Consider the following 19936-nt stretch of genomic DNA (forward strand, 5'->3'; position numbering starts at 1 on the left):
AGCACACACAAAGCCGACCAACAATTCACTGAACACAAAACGCGACTTACGTGTTGTTCTTGGTTTTTATGCGTTTGTTGTAAACTAAGTCCTAGTTCGGCTTCCCTAAATCTGACCCTTATCTGTTTCACAGCAGGCTATGTTTTGTTGGACAGTTTATCTTCCTGGGTTATTGCTCATAGGACAGACAGTTTATTTTATCAGACAAACAATGTATGTTTCATTTCAGTGTTTATGGATTAATGTAGTCCTGCATTTTGGAAAGCTGAACGTTGCCTTAAAGTCAGGCTTAGCAGTTCCAGTTCCGTTGAAGGCCCCTGTACTTAAAGTTAGTTTGAACCCAATGCTTACTAGAAATGGCTAGATGTTCTGAAGTCTGAAATATTGCAGTGAAAATATTTGAAACTGCCTAAATATTTTGATTCTTTGAAGCTTTTGAAACTGTATTTGTAGGGGTATGATAGGTAAAGTTGAAGAACTTAAAGGTATTGAAGTTTTAGATGAAGTGGAGGCACGGAAAGTAGCTGAAGTGGCCCCTCAAACAGGAGCATTGAAAGAAAGGAATCCAGGAGTCAGTTGAAGTGCAAGCATTAAAAGTAGGCTAAGTGGCAGTTGAAACAGAAGCGCTGAAAGAAGTTCCAGTGGCAGATGAAATTTAAACACAGGAAAAGTTGACCATTCTAGTTCAAGTGAAAATACTGAAAGGAGTGGAGGAGCCTGTTGAAGTGCAAGCACTGAAAGGAGTTGAAGTGTCAATTGAGGTGTAATGGTGAGATGTAAAAAACGTAGGCAAGGAGGTCGCCTCAATATACAACAAAATCACTGCAGCCATTGGAGCATGACAGACATTACAGCAGAGATTAGGAAAGTTCATTACCATGCATTAACTTAATACACAAGGTTCCCAGTTATGCGTTGTTGAACGTGTTCAAGGCTGCTATTGTGGTATACTTTACCTTTGCTGAGGAAATAAATGTCTCTCCCTCCCTGCTGACCTTTGACCTCTCTTTCCATCCTGTCCTCTCTGTTGCTGTGTATCTCTCTACCAGGTGGAGCAGTTTAAACAGGATCCCAGCCCCTCCAAGTGTCTGCACTCTGTGTTTAACGTAGACACCGGTGACGAGGTTCACTCCTACACTGACTACCACCACCTGCAGGTCAGCCATCCAGCACACAAGTGCAAGAAACCCTCAACTGAAAAAAAGGAAAATGTGTTTTTACATATACACTACCGGTCAAAAGTTTTAGAACACCCCAGTTTTTCCAGGTTTTTATTGAAATTCATGCAGTTCAATGTCTTATTGTACTCTGAAATAAAAGAATAGAACAAATGAACAATTTAAGTTAAAAAATAAATCATGGAATCAATTTATAAACCAAAATGTATTCTAAATTTTTGACTCATCAAAGTAGCCCCCTTTGGCAGATATAACAGCTGAACACACTCGTGGCATTCTTTCTACAATGGAAATCAAATATTCTTCAGAAAGTTCTTCCCAACTCTGTTGCAGAAGTTCCCATAAACGTGTGGCACTTGTAGGTTGCTTTTCTTTCACTTTTCTGTCCAGTTCATCCCAAACCAGCTCAATGGGGTTTAAGTCTGGGGACTGTGCTGGCCACTCCAGGTTTTTAAGCTTACCATCTTGTTCTTTTTTGCTAAGGTAGTTCTGGCATAGCTTGGACTTATGTTTTGGGTCATTATCTTGCTGTAGGATGAACCCCTGACCAACTAGGCCCATACCAGAGGGTACTGCATGGCACTGCAAAATGCTGTGGTAGCCGTTTTGGTTCAGGGTGCCTTTCACTCTGTACAAATCACCGACCCTGGATCCAGCAAAACAGCACCAGACCATCACGCTTCCTCCTCCATGTTTCACAGTTGATGTCACACACTGAGGAACCATCCTCGCCTACTCGACGGCGTACAAAAATCCTGCGTGATGAACCGAAGATTTCAAATTTTGATTCATCAGTCCATAACACCTTCTTTCAGTCTTCAGTAGTCCATTGAAGATGTTTCTTGGCCCAGGCAAGCCTCTTTTTCTTATTCTGACGTCTTAGCAATGGCTTTCTTGCTGCAACTGGACCTATCAAACCTGCAGCTCCAAGTCTTCTCTTTCCAGTTGAAACTGAGACTTCTTATTCCGACCACTATTAAACTGTGCTTGAAGCTGTTGTCCTGTGAGCCGCCTATCACGCAAGCTGTTGACTCTCAGAAACTTGTCTTCTGATTCTGTTGTGGCTTTGGGTCTGCCAGACCTCTTCCTGTCAGAGTCTCCCCCAGTTTCTAAGTGCCTTTTGATGGTGAAGAATACTGTACTCACTGACACCTTGACTTTCTTCACAATTTCTCTGTAGGAAAGACCAACATTCTTAAGTGTTATGATGGTCTGTCTCTCTTCCATTGTTAATTGCCTTTTTCCCACCATTTTTATGGCAACACACTACTTTCTGCAGTACAATACTGTTCAAATACTGCTCACGAGGGTACGGTACCACAGTGTGTTCCAACAATACTACTTATACAAACAGAGGGGGTTGTAAGTAATCCAGACCAGTGTGAACACCTGTGGGAATTGGTAGCACCAACTTTCAAAGCTTGATCAACCTCCATTGCTGCAGAACAGCTTTACTTTGTTAACCCATTTCTTGTTCCCTGAAAAAGGCCTTTTTGTAAAATTCTGAAATGTACATTATTTTTCAGTTTTGGGTAACCTTACTTTTTTTTTTAACCTCAGGCAGTTCACCACTTACCTCTGTACCATTTCAAGCTATTCATTGGACTTGAACTGCTAAAATTTCAATAATAAAAATATTGGGGTGTTTTAAAGCTTTTGACCGGTAGTGAATGCATATACAAAGTGTGTATGTGTGTGTTTTAGATAGTAGTTTTAAATGTTTCATTTCTTCAGCCCTCTCTGCTTGCATGTACTGTTGGATAATTGACTTGTCCTCAGAGGTGGATGTGCATTAAATTGGCACTAAAACGGCTTATTCCTCTGTCAATTGTATCGACAGAGGTCAATTTGGTGTGTAACATTTGGACAGAGACTGCATTTCTAGTGAAGGGTGGCTAATACATCAAGAGAGCAAGATAGAAAATCAAAATGACGATGTTGCGACAAAGAAAACCTCATAAATCACCCAAGCTGTATAGATGTTAAACACTTAGTGTATACACATTAAGTCCTTGGCTGTGATTGCTTCTCCAAAAACTTTGCCATGAAGCAAATTGCGTTATTGATGATAGCAGTCCAATGCCAAAGGCCTAATAGCTATTCTAAAGTTTACGTCTCAGTCTCTACACTATGTAGGAAATCAAAGACTGCTGTATTGACAAATCTGGAAATATCACACAGTGTGCAAATGACATGTCATTTTCTTTAATGGTATCTTATCCCCTCTGTCATTTCTGCAGATCGATGCCGTTTCTCTGTTTCTGCTGTACCTGGTGGAGATGATCTGCTCTGGTCTGCAGATCATTTACAACACAGATGAGGTAAACAAGACACTAGAATGACTGCCGACGTGATCGATACTGGAAAACTAGGGAATTTACGCCCAGTCCTGTTTATTGGTTTGATATTTTTTTGGCTAATCCACCAGCAGCAATCAGGATCCATCTTAAGTCCCAGACACTTCTTTTCTTATAAAGATAATCACACATTGAACAAAAATACATTGTTGTTTCCTGCGCAGAATGCTTCTGTCGATATTACATTTACTGTATACATTTCTGAATGTTTAGAATTTGTTTTTGGAGTGAAAACCAGTTAAACTCACTGAACCAAATCTAATGCAAAACTTAGTCTCAGCTGTACTTAATTCTTTGTACTAATGAGCAAACGGTTAGCATTAAGATGATGAAAATGGTAAACATTACCTACTAAAAATCAGTACTGCTATGGCTAGGATCAAGTGCAGCGACACAGAGCTGCTAGCATAGCTGTAGACTTTTTAGTTTCTCTGTTCATGCACAGTGTGTATCTTTGAGCACTTTCAATCCAAAATATATATAGTACATACAGCATTGTTATACTCTACAGTACCATATTTTGAAGCATCTCTAAACTGCATTCTGATGTTTACAAGAAACATTTGTGCCCTTTATGAGTCTGCATGCATGCACATAAAAAGTCCTGTTGTGAAAATGTATTGCTGAAAATGTTTTATTCTAAAACAAACTGTGGCACCTAATGAGATTCATGATCCATAAGACTTATATCATGCGATGCTACCTAAGATGCAACCAGATGCTTTAAAGTGAGAGCAAGGGATTTCTAAAGCCAGTTAGATGTACCCTAAATCCCCTACGGATATCCTAGAGCCGACACAAATGCAGGATCAGGGCACAATATCTCACTTTTATAGCTCGGCTCACATTTATGTTTTTGCTGAGCCGCTCAATTGACTCTTAACAGGGAAACGTTTAGATGATTTCATTGTGGAGGCTTAAATGTCCTCGTGGGAATCGAACCGGTAACGTCTTATTTGGCAGCACACCAACCCAGGCTATTACTGAAAAGCAGCTTTCAATGGTTTTCTTCAGCAGCATAGAGTTTGATATATCTTTCCGGTGTCATTTTTTTTGTTTGTCTCCTAATAAAACAACAAGGCAACTTGGCCATTAGGTTTACACACTGTGGCCCAGAGGAGCTGTTGGAACTTCATTAATTCTGTTAGTTTTTATAGTCTGCTCATTCTGAGCTTTACTTAACCGTCACAGAGCGGTGAAATTTGTGCCTGCCGCTGGTAAAGCAATCTATTTGTTTACTGGATCGGGCTTAAAAAAGTAAGGACATGGTAAAACATTTAGCCACTAACCAATTAGCGCGTGCAGTCTTCACTTTGTTTACATAAAAACCTCCCTAATAACTCATTTTTCTCCATTTCTCACTCGTGATGGCAAACAAATTGACAATGCAACTTTTGTTATGAGGGCAATCCTGTTTGCGCAGCAGGCTTATTATGCATGTTTAAACACTGCTTATTAGGTTGCATAATTCAAATTGATGCAGACCCCCCCCTACATCCTTCTATTAAAGGTGCAGTAGGTAAGACTTATAAAACTAACTTTCTGTCATATTTGCTGAAACTGACCCTATGTTCCACACATGAAGCAGGTCATTTAAAAATAAATCTGGCTCCTCTGGCACCACCTACAGCCTGTGGTGCGATTTGCAAAAATCCACCACTCCCTGTTCAGATGCACCAATCAGGGCGGGGGGGTGTCTAACTGCGTGTCCTTGTGAGGGGAGGGGCTTAGGAGACCGTTTTGGGCTTTAGCAGAAAGGGGGGAGGGACTGAGAAGTCCTGGATCTTCCCAATCCTACCTACAGCACCTTTAACTAACATCAGATCCAGTGAGCAAAAGGACTTGTGATGTGTTCTCACTGAACGCCGTTTGAAAAGCGTTTCATTTGGACTAATCACCGTGTTACGGTATCATTTATTATTTGGTTGATAGCTCAGTCACTGCTTGGGAAGTCCATTGGCGTTTACTCGTCTGAGCTGAAAGCTGCATTGCAGTACTTTTTTTTTCTTGAGGTAGGAGGTATAGAAAGGCTGCTGCGTGTCCTCTGAGAAGATGCACTATCGACCTCCTTCCAGATGCCATTATCAGTCTCATGCAGCATGAAATGGGGCTTCTCATTAGCCTGTGTGTATCACAGTTTGTGTTTTTTTTTCACATTTTACAGGTGTATGCATTTTTACACAGTGTGAGTGCTGCATATACAGTAGGTAAAAGCAGCAGCACATATAGTATGCTTCTGCAAACGTGCCCATGTGCGCAAACTACCTCCAAAGGGTAAAAAAAAAAACTGACTGGCAGGGACTGTCTTCTGGCGGCAGGGAGACAGAGAGGTTTGTTTGGCCGGTGGGCAGTAACATTCATTAAGATACCATTAAGATACTAAAAGTTCCCCTCATTAATCACTCCACTCATAAAACCCTAAAGAGGAGAACCAGCAAACCTTTCTCTCTTTCAGCCTCCTCTGCTCTGCTCCCTGTCTTCCTGCCCTCCTTTACAGACTGGCCTATTTAAGTCCTACACAGGTTGGATCCGCTTCTCTCTGTCGTTCTTTCACTCTCTCTCTCTTCCTCTCCCCGCACTTTGTCATTTTAGATTAAATCTACCATCAGTCAAGCATGCGCTCACACACACACACACACACACACACACACACACACACACACACACACACACACACAGCCACTTTCAGGTATTTTTTAATGATTCAACGCCTTTAAATCATCGAACATTTTAAATCTCTCCCTTTTTAGCTCTTTTCTAGATGTGTCTATTGATTTTGACTTGTCTCTCTTAGACACAGGGTCTCCGCAGCCGTTTCGGGGCAGGTGATAGATACGAGAAGCTCCCTAACTCTGCTAATTACAACTTTAAAACCACGAGGCCATCGTTTCGTTTGATGATGAAATCAAGGACACTGGGGATGATTTTTCATAATAAAAACTGTGCTATAAATGAATGTTGCGATGTGTGTCCATTCACTGGCGTGTCAGTGGCAGTTGACAAGCCAGCGAAGGCATAGCCTCGCATACAGCCACACTTTACAGTTAATTACACCATGTCTGTAGCTGCAGGGACAGTTTGATGAGGAATCAGCTTTGTTGTCTGTCTATACTTTAATAACCCATATAATGAGAGGGAGAGTTACACACCTCACCCAGATCAATCTCAAAGGTCACTAATTACTGTATATATGTACGTAAGTGTGTGTAAGGCTGTGTGTGTCTAAGCATGTCTACCACCGGCAACCCTGGATCTATGAGTGCACGCATGTGTGTCTGTATGTGTAAGATAAGCAAGGCAAGGCAGCTTTATTTGTATAGCACATTTCAGCAACAAGGCAATTTAAAGTGCTTTACATAAAACATTAAGAACAATTAAAACAATGACAAATATAAAAACTGCTAAAATCGAATAAGACAGATATGAAATACAAGAATACAAGTTACATTGCACTGTAAGAAATGAACAATTACTTAAAAAAAATGCAGCATCAAAAAGAAAAGTCATTCAAGATACTGTGAATTTTTACGTCTGTATTGCATCCATAATGTCCGACGCCTCCCCGTGTTTGATGTGTTTTCTGTGTGCAGGTTTCCTTCATCCAGAACCTGGTGTTCTGTGTGGAAAGGGCCTACAGGGTGCCTGACTACGGCATGTGGGAGAGAGGCAGCAAATACAACAACGGCAGCACTGAGCTGCATTCCAGGTCAGTCAAAGGCTCAGCAACACAAAGAATATTCAAAATAAATGTACTGAATAGTAGAGCTCGAATGTGGGTATTTACAGGTAGTTACCAAGGGAAACTGCTAAATGCTATTATCTAGTCTCTTTAAACATTATAACAACATTTTTACAACACAGGTATACAGACGTGAATAGCTCAAACTAAACTACAGAGACTCTGAGAGAGTCAGAGTAACATAGGTTTTATTTTCTCCTCGGTGTCTCAGCAGAAATGTATATATGCACATTTCCCTGTTGCATGTTAGCTTTTTTGTTGAATTCTTGATGCCCATGCCAGTGCAGAGTGTGTGTGTGTTACCGTTGGCTACGTGCCTAGCGTGTGTGTGGTATCAATTACGATCTACGCTGAATGGAGAAAAACAAAGGGAATGTTGCGAAACAAACCAGGAGGAGCTGAAATTAAGTAGTAAAGTTAGTTAGGAAAAAAAACATGGCAACAACCATGTGGCTAGTGGAGAATCTGATTGGATGGTAACTTTAAAAATCTCCAAGATGTGTTGGCTGGTTATCAAAAAACATATAATATATTATAGAGTTTGATATACAAACTCTATAATAACAGCTTTTCTTTGGTCGTTGTTTTTAACTGGTGGATGCCTCCAAATTATTATTAATTATATATTATATAATTATTAATAATAATAATAATTATTTTTATTTTAGCGCTATCTTTTATGTCTTGTCTTAAAGCTGACTTTCATCAAATTTGATCTGTGAAATGAATTGGAAGGGAGGAAGCACCTCGAGATTTTGAGCCACTCAGGCAAAGTTTCAGCTTCTAGTTTTCCCTCTCTCTCTGACAACCACTTCTGTTCAGGTGAAACCGGAGGTCCTGCCTGCTGCTTTCCCACTTGCTTGCAGGGGGGTGGGCTCTTTCAGACAACAGATACCAGAGGTGTCTAGCATGGTGGCAGCTACATGGTCAGTAGTCTGTATCCACGTTCCACTTCCGGGATTGCTCCATTGCCGATGGAAATTCCGCCAGATTTCACTCATTTAGGCCGGATATCCGTTGCCTTGGGCTTTCGTTGTGTTGGCATTTTAAACTCCGGTGGATTTGTGAGGACTATGGTTAACTGCTCCTCAGATCTCTGCAGGGTAAATCCAGACAGCTAGCTAGACTATCTGTCCAATCTGAGTTTTCTCGCACGACTAAAAAAACTTTTAAACGTACCCATGTTCCACCAAAACAAGTTCCTTCCTGAGACTATTTTGCAGAGGCACCATCGCTTCATACGGCAGAGCACGTTTTTCCCCCATCCTGGAAGGCTGTGTTGATGTTTGTTTTCATGAGTTTTTTAAAAGCCCTTCTAGGGACGGGCATTGGAAATTAGCAATAGCTATAAATGCTGTGATGCTGTACATTGGATATCTTTTGCACAAATGTCTATGTCTAAGCATCTGTCCCTATTCAAATAAACATGAAATGAAAAATAGCCTTAGCTTAGACAGTGAACTCAGATTCCAGCAAGTTTTTTGTTACGTTCTCCTAACTGATTTATCATTCAAGGTTGAACGGGCCTCCCTCTCCTCTCTTAATGTCTTGATAAAGATCCTCAATTTCTGCCATTGCTTATCTCTGCAAAGCATGTTTTTATTTCTTTCTCCAACAGTCCAAGGCTATTGGCAGCAGCTTGCCAAGATACCCTCGAGAAAAGATAACAAATTTGATGTAGTGTAGAAGCCCTGTGTCTTGCGCTTCTTGTATTTCCTCCCCTCGAGGTCAGGCTTTGGATTTCCACAAATAGTAAGCTAGCTTATACATGTTGTTGCGTAATTAACATTCTGTACGCGAACAGTGAACTGTGGCAGAGGCAGATTTAAAAAAAAAAAAATGGTTCCATGTAAACAAGATCTGTGTAAATGATCAAATTGAGCAGTGATTTCTAGTCCAAGAGTGCCAGTGGGCAGTGGAAGGCTCAGTGGAAATGAACAGGAAAGGATGTGTTCATTTTGGCAGAGTATTGATATATCCATATCAAATCAAATTATTGCTTCTGCTTCATGTTTATCGTCACAACCAGTCAAATTGTTAGACTGGAGTGTTTTATTTAAAGTGATGAGTTAAACATGGGGACATTTTAAAAAAACAGGACTGTGCTCATAAGTTCATAAATATGTCATCATTATCTCTCATTCATTATTCAATTTTTACATTCATTTTACAACAGTCAAAATGAAATATTTGAAATATATTAAATGTGCTGTACTATACTGTATGTAATTATTATTCTGTATGTTACCATCCCTTTATATCATGGCCAGTCAATACTGGTTTACAAACTGGGCAAAGTAGGCAACTAGCTGAGTGCCCCTAGTCTGGCTATCAGCAGACCAAGCTCAATCTTTTATGATTGAACATTAGTCTGGGGCGTCTGCTCTGTATGTTCTACTGCACAAGAGGCGTGATCAACAGGCATAGTTCAAATGACTCTGTACGCAATTGGATAGTCTTTCAACCAATCAGACCAACGAGACGGGTGACGTAGCAGCGACAACGCAACAAACGGGTTGCTGCGCTTTGGTGGCCGCCATGTTGAATGTAAACAAGAAGCTGCTTGGTCGCTTCTCTATTGTCATCGTGTTAAACCCGCCAATAGCGCGCCAGGTGGATAAGCCAGTTTGTGATTGGTCCCCGCAAAATTGTAATGGAAGCAGAATAGATAAACATACAGGTTTCCAGCCTGAGCTGCAGGGAGAAATCACATTGCCGGCAGATCGGGCTGGGGTTACCCAGTCTAGAGTGCCCCCAGACCTCCAAAAGTCCCAGGTTAACTTGGTTCAGTTGGTTTATGGTCATTTGATTACTAACTAATGGCTTACGATGTTGAGTTTGCTCAGATGTTTGGACACTTAAAGTACATTTTCAGTTACAACGGGTCCTGCATAAACAAATTTTGTGCTAAGTTGGAATGTAAATTTCAACCCAAATGCAGACTGAGAACTCTAAGCCGGTAGTGAAAGTGAAAACAAGGTTTCTTTGCAGAATAGTTAAGTGGGAGCAAAGGCCACGTTTATCAAGGGGAGGGGGCAGGTCCGTGGTAAGGGTGAAATATTGTGAGTTAAGGAGGAACCGGGTATATGGAGTGGAGGTTGATTGTGGCTGATGACAATCAGATGGACACCTGACTCCCGCACACCTGGTTATGTGCCCGCAATTAAGACACACAAGCTATGTTTCCATCCACATGTTTTTGTCCAAATTAAGTGATATCGAATGAAAAAAGCCTTATGGAAACAGTACAATTCGATTGAATTTCATGAATATCGATTCAAAGGAAATACGTTCGGTCTCATCGGATTTTATCTTGATCGATATACGGCTTATGTGATAAACGCTCATGGAAATGTTATTTGCCGAATAAATAATGAATTGCAATTAAGTTTTAGGTCATTTTGTGGTTGCAACCCACCACAAAACGATGAAGAAGAAGTGTTAGTTAATTTCCGCCCAGTATTTCCCCTCTGTTTGCACACATGGCGGGTGTCAACAAAGACCGATGGAAATGGACGAACAAGGAGACAAGAGACTTTTTGAATTTAATTTACACCAAATAGCTAAAGGAAAAAGTTAGCATCTAGCTGGTGAACACAATCAAGCATTTAGAAACTAAAGAGCCAGATATTTCCCTCAGGAGTTGGTGGAGACCAAAACGGAAAGTGAATTTTCATCACAAACATTCATCAGGTTGCCTGAAACATGACTCCAAATGAATGCTAATCTTTGTCTGTACCTGTTTAAGGTGTAAACAGGAAACTGTTAGCACACACGTTTCCTCACATCAACTTTATATGGTAATAATATGTCAATGTTGTCTTAGTAACAGCTTGTTTTGCTGCCACCAAGTAGTCAAAACTATCAATTAATGAAGATTTGCATTTGAATCAAAATGCACATTCACACACTTAAAACTATTTTGCATGTTGCTGATTATTTGGCAGAGTATGAAATGGTCACAAGATAAGGTGGTCGTATGTTGATGTATATTTACTGTAAGAGTAAGAGAATGTTGTTGTGCAGGCTACAGCATGAGCCAATGGACTAACAGTCCACAGCAACATTTCATCATGCGAATCTTTATCTCCAACTGTCTGAACTGAAACTGTTGCATCATGATACTGTTTTGGTCCTGTTTCCTGGTATCACTTTTGTTAACCTCCTGTTTCCCCACCAAGCATCATATCTCCTCTGTTTCTGTGTGAGGGGTGCTGACAGCCTTGCTGACCTGTGTGTGTGTGTGTGTGTGTGTGTGTGTGTGTGTGTGTGTGTGTGTGTGTGTGTGTGTGTGTGTGTGTGTGTGTGTGTGTGTGTGTGTGTGTGTGTGTTTCACAGAACTACATGTAGTTTGAGCAGAGCTCTTTTCCAGGCTGAATTAGCCAGCCATGCTCTGTATTTTAAGCATTGATTCAGGCTTCACTAATGGTATTGAATGCATTTTCATATGTCAGCAGATCTACCAGCAGTCAATGCCAAATTCCCCTGCAATCCTTCCCCCCTCATTTTCTTTTCTAGGGAAATCTTGGCCGGGTAGAAAGGGAAACAAAGTGACAGTGAAATTGATTCACTTTAAGTCTGCATCGCAATCACAGTAGCCAGCCAGTGTGAAATTTAGTACAAGTTTTTTATTAAAGAGATCCATTATCTGAAGTAGACCTCAATCTGGGGACCCTTCATCTTTATTGAATCCTAACATAGCAGTTTAAAGGACCAATATGTAATACTGACCGCAAGCGTTTAAAATGGGTACTGCAGTCCGTAGACTTGGAGCTCACGCAGGTTTCCAGGTTAAGAACGCTGACAAGTTACTTACTACTTTCCAGATCCCGTTAATAATATAAATGAAATGGGGCGCCCTGGTAGCTCACCTGGTAGAGCATGGGCCCCATGTACCAAAACTCAGTCCTTACCGCAGCGGCCCAGGGTTTAAATCCAGCCTGCGGCCTTTTGCTGCATGTCTCCCCCCTTTCCTGTCAACTGTCTTATCAATTAAAGGCTAAAATGCTCAAAAAATAATCCTTAAAAAAAGGGTTAAAATCATAACAATAAAAATGAAATAAACATATACCCTTTTTTCCATAAAGATTATTACTTTGTCTCAGTTTATGTGTAGAAGAATACAAATATTTGTTGTTGCTATGTATCTACAACATAATTTATTATAGAAGCTTGTCTATTCCATAGACTGTATATTAATGGACAGAGCATGTGTGACATCACCCATTGGTTTGCGGAGATCTGCTATCCGTCGTGGAGTTTGCCGTATCCTGGTTGCGAATGTGACAGTTTTAGACGAGAGGGAGGAGTGAGGGAGGAGCCCTTACACTCTACGATACGTTACACTCTTTCACTGGCAATCACATCATAGCCACCCCCTAAAACACCCCCTGCTTTATCGCTGATTTTAAAATCAACAAGACCATAATTCAAAAAATGAACATCGTTCTGTGTTGCAGAAGACTTAAAACTAGCGATTGAGACCATAAACTCATTATGAAGATGTTTACCGAGGTAATAAATCAAGTGAGAAGTGGGTCACTTTCTCATAGACGCTACAGAAACCGACCTCCTTTTGCAACCACACATGTCGCCTCTTGCTGGAATTCAGATAGAATGCAGGTTTAAGGAAAGAATATACAGTCTATGGTCTATACACTGTACATTACACATTATGGATGCATTTCAGTTTATAACAAAGTGGGAATCATCTTACTATGCAACATATCATAACCATGAAGCTGGCAGTGGTAGCCACAAGTATATTCTATAACGTACCATACCATACAATGCAGAGCGACCTATAGAGAACTTTAATGAGGCTAGGCGGTTGTTTCGCCAAAGTAACTAAGTCGAGCACTCTATAATAATTTAATGTGACTACCCAAATGAAATTACTTGAAATGCTCCAAGCTGTCCCCATCTTTCATATGCATCTCCAATATTGAACCGTGTTGTGTCTCTGGTCATGCTAGATGCCTAAGTTTGCTTACGTTTTTTAGGTCGGGTCGAATCTATTTTTGTTGATCCAGTTATTTCGGTTGCTGCTTCCATTGCTGAGGCACGCTGTGTTTGTGACCAAAACAAAAACAGACGTTCCAGACCAGAGTGGAAATTTCAAAGGAAAACATACTGGCTTTAGCATTGTTGTCAGAGAAGAAAGTATTGTTTCCTCAGTATCTAATGACAATGCAGTAAATATATTACATATTGCTTTTTTAAGATTCAAGAGCAATTTCTGAAAGCTGTTTGGGCGGAGCTGACAATTGAAAGACCCCATGGTTCACATCACAGAAACACATTTGTTGTCACTCTTATTATATGCATTATTACACATCTGTCCTTTAGTGCATCACTGTCAGTGATATCTGCTTATTGTGTGTTGTGTCTCTGTTTCTTTCTTCTGCAGCTCTGTGGGCCTGGCTAAAGCTGCTCTGGAGGCCATCAATGGATTCAACCTGTTTGGAAACCAGGTATCTGAAGAATTCACCCACTCCTTAAACATTTCCTCCTCCTCATATGAATCCCAAGAGACACATGTACAGTATTTGTCTCTTGTCTAATCCTGTCCCATGGCACAAGATCACATGATAGATGGACAGCCTATTTTCTGATTCAAATCTGCAGAGGCCCATTACAGCTCAATACATCCGTGAGATATGCTCGAGGTTTGCATCCTGTGTAGACTTACCTGCGTCACAATCTGAATTTATGGAAAACCACATTTGTGTTTGGCTCAGCAGACTCAATGGCCACAGTTGATGTTTGATCCTGGTTTCTTTCCGAATCTCGTCCATCAGTAGATATGTTTCTATTTTTTTTTTGCCTGTGTGGAGGAAAGGACAACCAGGGAAATTCATTACATCTGCTAATGGATTAGAAAATGAAGCCCTGCACTTAGCAAGCCTCCTCCCTTATTATCTTTTCTTCTTGGTTCTCCGGATATCTATTGCATCTGAGTATTTTTACGTGCGGGGCTGTCAGGATGAGTGTATATTAAAGTCTCTGTTTGTTTTTCTCTCCTGATCAGCTGCAAGATAAAGGGTTTAACTGTGCCTGCAAATGGATGTTGTCACCAAGCTCAGCTTGTTGAAAGAATCAATTTATAGAGGTAGCTGCTTTATGATCCATACTGTGTGGGGCCTCCGTAAGTGTGGGTGTCTCATCCAGTCTCTTGTCCAACTGTGGGAATGGAAGTGCTACAAGCCAGCCAGTTGCTTATTAATGATCTCTATCAATCATTTCCCCGCTTACTCTCATCCTTCCAACACCAAATGCAACTCCCCCAACCCTTTCAACCGGAACATTTCGTACTTTCTGAACTCCGCTATCACAATTTACACCAGCTGCAGACTCTTGTGGGTGTGTGTCACATTTAGCCTTTGTACTAGATGAATGAACACACAGGCCGCTGTTTGGTGAACTTTTGATTTTTTTTTTCACGACCCCTCCGAGTCACATAACAGATGCAAAGATAGCAGCTTCTTCTCGGTGTGACAAATTAAACTCTGCAGATAAAATTGATCTCGCCAAGAGGAGGATCCTCCCCCCTTTAAAGCCAGTCATTAAATTGGCAATGGACTCTCAGGGTTTGTCACCTAATTCACACCCAGTGAAGAGCAGGCATGCAGTAGAGTGGACACACACCTAACTGCAATATTTTTTTTACCCCCCTATGTCTGCATGTGGAAGAGAGGGTACTTTTCTATGCTGACATAAATCTTTCAATTTAATTAATGCACAGAAAGGGATGTCAAGTTGATGTACATTATGATCTTGGAAAGGGGTATTATATAATCTACATCCTGTCAACATTTATTAGCAACCCATAATAATAGCAGTGACATTGATGGCTTTCTGGCATAGACTACACTAACCTGTAATTGACTCGTATTATACAGTCACATTTTCATTACAGAGGGATGAGCGCTAGGTGGAAGGGGTAAGTGGGGTGGTATGGAAAAGTAGAGATAGAGAATAAAAATACAAACTTAAAAATATTACTGATTTTTGTATATTGGCAGTTATTTGCCTGTAGTATGGCAGCCAGTCATAGTTTTCTAATCTCTCTACACGTCAATTTAATCCTTTAAAGTCCCAGTGTGTAACGTGTTTAGTTGTTCATTATCAAAATCTATGTTGCCCGTTCACCAACTTGTCCTTTTTCATGAATATTTACCTCCACCATCAACTCCAAGTATTCATCATGGCTTGAAATTTTACATTTGCATTTACATTTACGTTTGCATGAACTGGGGTAGACGCTCCATATTCATGCTCCATCTTGAAATACGTTAGCCGGTAAGGGACATACAGGACATACTGCTCCGCCTTTTGCGTTTTCTCTGTCACATGATAAACTCCCAGCTGCTGCTAATGCTGCTAATGGGTATCGTAGCTTCCCGGCCCCCGGCAAGTTTGAAGAAGGAAACATGGAGGACCACATGTATTCAAAATCCAAATTTCAGGAACAGGAGTCTTCTTCTTCTTCGCCCAGAAAAAGAAAAAGGAGATTGAAAAGAGCAAGAGACCAGCTTTTTGAAGCGTGAAGGCTACCGTAGCTGGAATACCTACTTTGAACTGCGTGGTGCGAGAGAGTTGATTGTAATATATGATCTCAACGCTAGATTCCTATAAATTGGACCGTTGATGGTTTTCTCTCTCTATTGCTAGAGCACATTTAGATTTTTGATATCTTGCATCTCTTTAACCATCTCTAGCACCTAGCTGAAGTACAGGCCCAAAGCAATACCCAGAGTGCACTGCAGTTTTCAGAACATTTTCAGGCACGACTCTGTTTAAAATGCTCACCGAACAGAATGATAAAAAACTTTTAAGGCCAATATTTTAAAGACATGCTCAATCAGTTGAGTTGTCCATTAAAGAAGCCCCGTGGTGAGGAGCAGAGAGTAACAACGGGGCTTTTCAGGTGCTGTGACCAAATCACTCCGCCCAAGTAGCAGAGAGTAGCAGTGCTTCACCTTTCTGAGAATATAGTCCCCAGTATGTATACGGTTAGAAGATGGCTGTGTGTCATGTGACCTTGTTATTTGTACACGCTGTGACTATACAAATCACAACATGTAAATAGGAAAATGTTGCCGTTATTTTGTCACTTATTGGGAGCACTAGGCTAGTTGGAGCGGGTTACCTCCAGGATCTGGGCTAAGCTAGGCTAGCGGTGGGTGCGTCAGACAGAGTTACAACGTGCGCGGAGATGAGAAGGGTATGTATGGACTTATCTAACTCTGGGGGATACGGTGAACAAGACAAGCATTTAAGAGTTCAAGCACAAAAAACATAATAGCAGCTATTGGATATTGACCTCTTCACTCTGATCACTGGGGTTTAGAGTGTGTGTCCAGATTGAGGTGAACAACCAGCAATTGTTTGTAGAAAGGCATAACAAAAAGAGCCATCGCTCAAAAAACTGTTGTTGCACCAAAAGAAGTCTCATATGTCTTACTTTTTTACTATTATTTTTCTTATTGATTTTACTGTGTTGGAACTTAACATCAACCTGCTTAAGGGACTAAATATGTAAATTAGCCACTGGCTATAATCGTGCATATTTACAAAAATGTTCATCAATATGCACTGTCCCTATTTTAAATAAATAAATCACAAATCAAATGTAGTTCCACAATGTCTTTTTTGTTATTTTTATATAATCATTAATTCATTATTCTTTTTAATTTCCATATATATATATATGTGTGTGTGTATATATATGTGTGTGTATATATGTGTATATATGTGTGTGTATATATGTGTATATATGTGTGTGTATATATGTGTATATATGTGTGTATATATGTGTATATATGTGTATATATATATGTGTATATATATATGTATATATATATGTATTTATATATATGTGTATATATATGTATATATATATATATGTGTATATATATGTATATATATATATATATGTGTATATATATATGTGTCTCATTGATCTCAATCATTTGATAGAGGCTCATTTAAGAACTGTGTTCAGTTATTCAGTTAGACATGTTTGTTGTAGTGTCCAAAGCAACTAAAAAAAAAGGCAAAAAGTAATCTTTTTTCCATTGGATTATTTTTGAACGTACATAAAATACAGTTTGGAATGTAATCTTTTTTTAAAAAGAAAATGTTAGCCGAGTGAAGGAAACCACAGTAAAAAATCCAAGACAAAATCACTCATCTTACAGGCTCAGTTTTCTTACACTCTGCTTTTATAACATCAGAAAAGGTCTGAATCCCCCTAGCCTTTTTTTTGCAGCGCCTGGCATAAATATCCTTTAGGCAGGGTAAGGCACCGCCTATTGTATGTTCAGCTGAACGAACCACTCCTTGCAGGGCCTTGCGGTCCTGTTCGGCTGTGATGTTCCCCATCAGGGCGCTGTCGATGCTGCAGGAGTAGAAACTGCTCAGGATTTGAGGGGATAACAGGAATATACCTCAAATGTCTGAGGTGAAACCGTCTCTGCCTTGCCTTTCTCACCACTGAGTCAGTATACAGCGCCCAGGTCAGACCCTCGGGGATGTGGACACCAAGAGTGGGCAATTTCACTCACTTGTCTTACATCTGCTTACATTGGTGGCCAGCAATCCACTGCACTATGCAAATTGCGAGAGGAAAGCTTGCTGATTTGACTAAAAGCCCTGGCTGGATCTGTGTTGGAGGTAAAAAAAAGTAGACTGGCAATATTCATACATAATGCATTTTACTTGCATTAGAAACTGCTTAGCAGGTTGCAGGAGTGACAGTTGGTTTAATGTAAGTGCTGCTGATGGATGGATGGATGGATGAAGTGGACTGGACCAGTTTTTTAGAACCAGAAAGCCAGTTTGATCACTTCCTTTACTAAGTAAAAGTATAAACTGCCCCTCCTCTCTCTCCCGGAGGTGTTTAAGTGCACTGGATGAACAGACTGCATTGTAGTAGCAGCACTTTTTTTGTACGTGGGGACTTTTGAAGTGATAGGAAGACTCTCGACTGTTCAAGCACTCCCACACTGTACTTCAAAAACATGTGCAACCCAAAAATATCAGCCTGGTTTTACAGCAAAAGTGTGTGAGTGCGTTTTGATGTGCAGAGGTGTGAGGTGTGATGGAGGGGGCTTTAAAGTGGGCATTCATTTGTTTTAGCCATTTAGTTTTTTTTCCCTGAAAAATGACAGAGGAATTGTTGTGCATCTTTGTGAATTTTTGTGGGTGTAAACAGGCAGAACATGAGAGCGTGTGCTGCTGTTGTGCCTGTAACCGGTGAATAGTTCAGCTCTGACTGGGATGTGTATTGCTCTGCAGGGCTGTTCCTGGTCGGTGATATTTGTGGATCTGGACGCCCACAACAGGAACAGACAAACGCTGTGCTCCCTACTGCCCCGAGAGTCTCGCTCACATGTGAGTTCATCTATCTATAACTACTAAATCCACCCTACAAATGAGTGAAACAACCTACAAAATAAAGCATAAGATAATGTAAAAGGGGATGTTTAAATGCATATTTTGTATCAGAACTAGTTAGTTAATCCATTGTAGATTTTAGAAAAATATCCAAAGTAGAACATATTGATGCAACGTGTTTCTTTGACTAAGAGGAGCAGCTGTGGGCATAATCTCTACCAATCAAAAGACTAAATTAGATGCCTGCCAAACATATGCCAAAAACTTCAAAAAATGTTAATTGTGCATTGTTAGCAACTAATGGGGATCCGAATAAAGGAATTAATAAACGACATACTCACGTCAATGTCAGTGGATATCTTTTATTCAAAAATGTTACTTATGGTGCAGCCGTTACACTGCCCATACCTGTGTTATTGATGGTTCAGCCTTGACAAGAAAGGAAGGAAGTGAGAGGTGGCTGCAGAGCTAGAGGGAGGTAAAGTTGAAAAAGGAAGGGGTGAAAGAAATAAGTGGTACGTTGAGAAAAAAGCAAGAGCAAAACCATTCCCTTCTCTCCACTCCACCGCTTGCAGACACTTAAATGATCACATCTCTCTCTCTCTCTCTCTCTCTCTCTCTCTCTCTCTCTCTCTCTCTCTCTCTCTCTCTGTGTGCTGATTGTCTCAGGCAGAATAGCCGCAGTCAGATTGAGAGGAAATGAGTGTAATTATGACGACTAGAGTGACATAATAGCTGTAAGAGATTAACTTTAAGGAGCTGGAAGGATGGAGAACAGTAGGGAGCGAGAGATCAACATGTGGAAAGCAAGTAATTTATTTTTGGAAGCTCTGCCGTCTATTAATAAACCTTAGATATTCATGGCTGTTTGCAGTGAGGCTGGGGCCTAATAGCTTTAATTCCCACTGCTTAATAGAGTAAACCAAACAAACAAAAAAAATTAATTGAGAGAATTAGAGTTTAAAGTTTGTCAAGCCTGATAACAATATTAATTCCCAATGATTGTTCCAATTCAGTCCTTCTATAGTGTGCTGTTCACAACCAGGGGCTTTCACTCTTAAGATGGTAAAAGGCATCAACAGCTGTCTAATGTATGACCCTTTAGTACATAAAGATTGAGCCTGTGCTAAATCAACCCTGTCTCATAAAAATGACATTCCCATTCAGCTGAACTGCATTCTTAATGACGTTTTGAGGGAAGCATTTGTTTCAACACATCCTCGTACCAGTAACAGGCAGCGGTCACAGTTTTAAACATGTTA

The 19936-nt window shown here is 40.4% G+C and overlaps 1 protein-coding gene across 3 annotated transcripts in view; it reads left to right on the plus strand.

The window, feature by feature from the left end:
• phkb (phosphorylase kinase, beta) overlaps positions 1–19936 on the plus strand; it is a 125394-nt gene that overhangs the window by 27005 nt on the left and 78453 nt on the right. For all 3 annotated transcript variants that reach the window (XM_028577266.1, XM_028577276.1, XM_028577284.1), the window contains exons 6-10: positions 1050–1157; positions 3419–3499; positions 7126–7241; positions 13684–13747; positions 18576–18671. In XM_028577266.1, the coding sequence (XP_028433067.1) occupies positions 1050–1157; positions 3419–3499; positions 7126–7241; positions 13684–13747; positions 18576–18671 (465 nt within the window). The remainder of the gene's footprint in view (positions 1–1049; positions 1158–3418; positions 3500–7125; positions 7242–13683; positions 13748–18575; positions 18672–19936) is intronic.

Source organism: Perca flavescens, chromosome 1, assembly GCF_004354835.1.
Source record: "Perca flavescens isolate YP-PL-M2 chromosome 1, PFLA_1.0, whole genome shotgun sequence".
Classification (NCBI taxonomy): domain Eukaryota; kingdom Metazoa; phylum Chordata; class Actinopteri; order Perciformes; family Percidae; genus Perca; species Perca flavescens.